General features: G+C 41.3%; 1 protein-coding gene across 1 annotated transcript; it reads right to left on the reverse strand.

The window, feature by feature from the left end:
- Positions 1 to 2,263: 2,263 nt before the first annotated feature.
- On the reverse strand, positions 2,264 to 5,582 carry LOC119294106. The gene is made up of 6 exons (XM_037572368.1): positions 5,483 to 5,582; positions 4,873 to 4,998; positions 4,000 to 4,179; positions 3,174 to 3,227; positions 2,919 to 3,065; positions 2,264 to 2,737 (listed from the first exon to the last, which is right to left on the reverse strand). Exons 1-6 carry the CDS (start codon positions 5,579 to 5,581, stop codon positions 2,375 to 2,377), a joined length of 969 nt encoding a protein of 322 aa, XP_037428265.1. The 5' UTR covers position 5,582; the 3' UTR covers positions 2,264 to 2,374.
- Positions 5,583 to 5,801: the final 219 nt, after the last annotated feature.

A 5,801-nucleotide genomic window follows, 5' to 3' on the forward strand; every position in this document is an offset into this window, starting at 1 on the left:
TGACAAACCAAGCTTTGACCAACAAGGTGTCCTCAAAGAGAATCCAGACCTCTTGCCTTCGGCGTCTTGGTCTTCTTCTTCTTCTTGCTCAGATTGGGATCAGATGTTGTCCCAACTTCAAATGCGGTTGTGGCCTACAATTCATACTCCATTTCGGTCGGTTTCATCATTGTCATTGATCATGTTCGACAAGAACGCCTCCTACATGATTAAGATTTGCAAGCATTCATCATGAGCGAAATGAACTACTGGTCTATGCTAAAATATGATCGGATAAGAGTAAAGAAAATGTATCGACTCTTGTTCGGTCATTCCGTCGAACATGTTGAGGGCAGCCCGGGCACTGTCGAAGCCCGTGCTCATCTGCGCCCGAATGAGCTGCGGCGAGTCACACACGTCAACTGTCGGCATCCACGTCGGCGGAGAGCTCTCCGGAATGGCCCAGCCGGCGCTCGGATCATCCTGTGTCCCAAGGGGGTCGGACAGCGTAATCCACGTAGGTGCTCGGAGTCAAGGGGTGCGGGGGGCTCCGGCCGCGGCAGAGGAGACAGCTGCTCCACCATCTCCGAACCTCCCTACGACGCCACCGCCGCCTTCCTCTCTCGCTGCTAGCGTCACCACAACTTGCGGGCGATGTTCTCCGCCTTGCAAATCCCCGCCGACGAAATTACGCCTCCGACGGACGAGGCAGACTGGGTCTCCGTCGCGATGGTGTGGGTCGGGCTGGACAACATCTTCGGTTGTGGATCGGTACCGAAGGTGAGGATTGGGATCAATGGTGGAGGCCGGCGAGGGTCCGGTCGTGGGAACGGTTGGAGGACGGCGGGGGGAGGAGGAAGGGTTTGGTGGATTTGGTGCAATTTAGGGTGGGTCGGACTATGGGGTTCGCCGTGGCGGGCGTGCTCGGGTGCCCCCATATCCGCCCCATATTTGGGCTGGATATGGGGGGTGCTTGTCAGGCCGGGCGTTTTAGGGCCGTTTGAGAGGCCCGTTTGGGTAAAAAAAAATCGTGACCGGGCAGTGACCGGGCGGCCCGCAGGCGGGTTTGAATTTATAAAACTAATTTAATATCTATCAATCTTTTTTAGTGTCCACCAAATATACGAAATTAATTGCTTTATAGGAAACTAATTGCTATAGGCATAAACCTTTATGTGGTGCCAAATGGATTAAATAAATACATGCTACACTTGCCTTCAAGAGGAGGACAATGTGGAACATATTTTGGCCGAGTGTGTATACACGAGGAAAGTGTGGCACAACATCTTTGATACACTGGGCTTGGGCGGGAGAATACCGGAGGCACGGGATTACCTGTTGGACTGGTGGCTGGAACGGAGAGTGGCCTTTAGTAGGGAAAATAAGCGAGGCTTTGATACTCTCATCATTGCCGTCATTTGAGCATTATGGAAGCAACAGAATGCGAGAGTGTTTCACAGGACTAGCCAGCAGATGAACGCTCCGGATTTGGCCAATGTCATCCTGGGAGAGCTGAGGGACTGGAGGTTGGCCGGCCTGGGTGTTGGTGGTTTGGCGCGTTTTGTGAGAGAGTAGGCATAGTATAGTGTGTGGGTTGTAAACGATTGTGTGCCTTGGGCGGATGTATGCATCCACCATAAGGCATCTTGTAAATTGTCTTTCCTCCCTTCTATAAAAATATGGTACGCCATTGGCATACTCACGAAAAAAATCCCATCAACCGTCCGTGGTTCACTCTCCGCCACAGCACTCTTCCTATACGCCACCACCCTTGTTCATCGTCGGAGCACCCTCCATGCTTACTGGTCGCCGCCATGTGAGGAAGAAAAGGGGAAGGAGATGTAATTCGTGGGTTGCAAATGGGCTGGGAGAAAAAAGCCGGCCATGTTTGAACCGAAAAAATCTGTACTGGAGAAAAAACCAAAAGTGGGTGGACGTGGCTAGAGGGCTTGACAAAAGGAGCAGAAGATGGACACGAGAGAAACGGGAACACTAAGTATTTTTTATATAGGGGAGAAAATATAAGGAGAGATGGGAGAGAAGAGTTATGTTACAGTAATGAGGCCTCACGAACCCATGTCAGAAATGAGAAGAACAATTAATGACTACTCACGATCTTGCGGTGCATACTCCTTCTTTTTACCGTTCCACATGTAATAGGACATCAGACCAACATAATTAGTATATTACCTCACAGGAAAACATGCAAGGATTCCAGATGCACCCTCGATAGGTAGTTCGTTTTAAGTGACAAGGAAGCATGTTTGTTCGGAGCAAGGATTCATAGTATAGCTTAATGTAAATATGTGAATATTCCATTCATAATTTGCTACCATCCATGTGATTTTATTTGGCAACTAACACTAAAGCGAGACCAAAATCAAAGTATCACAACTTATCTCACGCAACCTCCTGGCCCGCCATAGAAACATCGAGCATGATCAATAGGAGTGATAGAGTGGCATTTGCCATCTGTGACTAATGGGGTTAGGTTTCCCGTGATTGGGCTGCTATTCCCATCCTGGTCGATGAATCGAAGGTCATTGAATGATGCGGCGCGACCCTTGCCACCATTTGGGAAGGCGCCACTGCCCATTGGAGGAGTTGGAAGCGCTTTTGTAGATTTAACAAATCCACCAAAAGACATTACATTTGCCTTTTGTGCTAAGTAGCTGAATATGGACTTTGGAAAATATCCCACCCCTGTGGGGATGTTGTTGAAGCCGTAATAGACCCACCAGTCACCACTTGTTTTGTCCTGAAATTGTTTAGCCTTCAGGTTAAAGCACCTAACATTTAATTTATACTTTTGACATAAGTTATGACCATTTTTTCAGGTTATAAAAATGATGCACCTTTATCAGTCATGTAGTAAGTAAGATCTTCACAAGGGAAAAATCATGACCGTGAAATTCATACAAAAATTATGCAACTCTTACCTTAAACACTCTGAGAGTGATATTTTGAATGGGTCCAGGGACATGAGAAACCGGATGTATAGCATCACCTGGAGCTATAACAGCGTCATTTGCACGTACAAAACCAGGACAGTCCATGTTGTAGCAGCCGGTTTCAAACCCATCTCTCTGTTGCATAAATTTTCATTTGTGTTCTATCAGAGTAAGATCACTTTTTCTACGGGAAATAGTAAGACACTTGTCAAATCATAATTCACAGCATCATTATCATAGTACCGTCCATAAGGTATAGAAGTGAGGGTGTGAGTCACCATAGCGTTCTGGACGAATCTGTTAAACAAAGGATACGTGAAAGTTAAAAATATGTCGTCACAGGCAAAGTTTGAAACTGATGAACATGTGAGAAAGCAATCCATTCAATGGAGAATAAATCAACTTGTTACGGCATCCACACTTTGTGAAGTAAGTCACAGTTTTACAAGTGTTGACACTTGACTGATAGAGTCTAGCCCAGAGTTCAGAAAATAGTTCCACATGTATATGTAGACATGACTAACGTATTTGTAAAATTTTCTCAAGAATCGTTTCATTTGTGGGCTACACCAATACACAAAAAAGACAAATATGTGGAAGAAATGCTATCTTGATGAAAATTTACATGTAGCTAGTATCAAAGCTTACATGTAGAAAAAAATATACAAGACTTCTATACTTTACAAATATGTTTTGGGAAAGAAGAGCAAATGGGCTCACTTGAGCCCAAACACCATTTTGAGTTCCTAGTAGCTTTGCACATATTTTTGATTCTCCAATTTAGTTCTTAAGTGTTGTCTAGCACTTAAATCAGGAGAAAACTAGGACAAGTTTCTTAGTTTTCGATGGGCATAGTTATACCAAAAAATAATAATTGAGTATCATTTCATTTTGAATGAACATCCAATCTGAGCTCAAGGATGATTTGGGAACTTTGTAAGTTTGCATGGCGTATTTCTGTCACATGATTATTGCAATACCATATTTAAAGCAATTGATTAATATATCCAACTTATTATTTGAATTGAGAGGCTATGTGAATGGGAAGAGAAAGAAATATGATTCTTACATGCCAGCCAACTTGAATCTCATTATAGCTTGATTTATTACCATCTCCGTAATGAGAAACCCAAAATGTAGTCGAACTCCACTGACCATGTTTTAATTCGTGGCCATACACATCCATGGTGGCATGTAAGCCATAGTAGCTGGCCTCAGGACCTCTAGATGATGTATAGTATCCTGCAGTCTGCAAGATGAAAACACTCAAATAAACAACACAACTCATAGAGAAGTAGGTGACCTATAGGAATGCATAATGCTTATACCCGAAATCACTCTAGAGACATGATCTTACTTACAAAGTATTTTTAAATCTACATGGTGTTTGGTCTTGTATTAAAATGAGCCAATGAAAACACCTAAAAGGAAAATAGTAAAAGTAATGGACAACTTGTTCTTGGCAATTTGTTTAAGATGATATTATGTCCATTGAGACATACTATTTCACGATTTATATTTGGCTTGGTGGTTATGAATGTTTCCCCTGCTTAGATAAAATCCTCTAACAAATGATTACATAATACATGCAAATATGCATAGCTATGCTTATCGACATAATACCATGGCCTTCTCACAAACATAAATCTTGGCAACTAGTGTTGTTGTCATCTAGAGCAGTTTTCATTCATAGTTTCAAACCCGTCAAAATACAGTACCACAACATCATACTAAGTTATATTCCATTATATACATGTAAGTATAATTTTTTATAGTTGAATATTATAACAAGTACCATATTTCCAAAAATGGTTGTGCCATGATACATATTACAGATTTCAAATAATATATTGTGGTCATTGCGCTTATTAAAGTATGATATTGGGTAATCCTATATAAAATACTTAAGAACACATGGTGAAAATAAGAAAGTGTAGCTCACATATGCTTCATCCTGTGAACTAGAATCTTGTCCAAAAGTTGTTGCTTCAATGGAGTTTGACTTCAAACTTGTGAGAATTCGTTTGGCTGAACCATGGAGAAAATCTTGTGGTGGTGAATTATTTTCCTTCAAACAAAAATGTAAATGCATATTTTCAAACACACTTGATGCAAGCAAGATATGATGATGGCAATAAGGGCCACTGGTAGTATCACTATATGTGCTCTATAGTTGTATCAAATGTCAAAAGGTCAATTTTTAAAAGAAGTGAATGGATTCTACAATAACAAGGTATCGGTATAACAAGGTATCGGTGACAATAAAACAGTTACCCTAATATCAGATCTACCAACCCCACCTTGGATTGACATGATGGATGCCAAGAAAGATCTTTATACAACAGGAAGCCCTTAGGATCTAAGATCCTTATAAACCAATTCCCATCCCCACTCCATTGCTATCCACAACCCCGACTTATCTCAATTATATCTACAACGCTACCACAACATAATATAATCTATGTCACAAAAGAAATACTAGCCCTCATATCAATACACCCATGTAATAGTTATATAAAATACTATAGTATTACAATATATAATAGTGTTACCTCTTGAATAGCAGTAAACAACCGAACACCACTTGTTTGAAGAGCATGAAAAAAGAAACATAGAGCAATCGCTTGTGGAATCAGAGTAAGCCTAAACATGTTTGTATGTGAAAGATGTAAATCACTGTATGCACCGAGAACTATATATAGAGGGGGTTTTGAAATCTTTCAGGAAAGGAGCATTTATTACAGCTGATATGGAAATTCTTTCTTTAGTATGTTCTTAAAATATTTCTTTAATGCCATTAAACCATACGATATTTATTTTTATAAGGTGTAAATCTTTCTCGAGCAAGCGACATATAAAACTAATTGAATA

The sequence above is a fragment of the Triticum dicoccoides genome, chromosome 4B (assembly GCF_002162155.2).
Source record: "Triticum dicoccoides isolate Atlit2015 ecotype Zavitan chromosome 4B, WEW_v2.0, whole genome shotgun sequence".
In the NCBI taxonomy this organism is placed as follows: Eukaryota; Viridiplantae; Streptophyta; class Magnoliopsida; order Poales; family Poaceae; genus Triticum; species Triticum dicoccoides.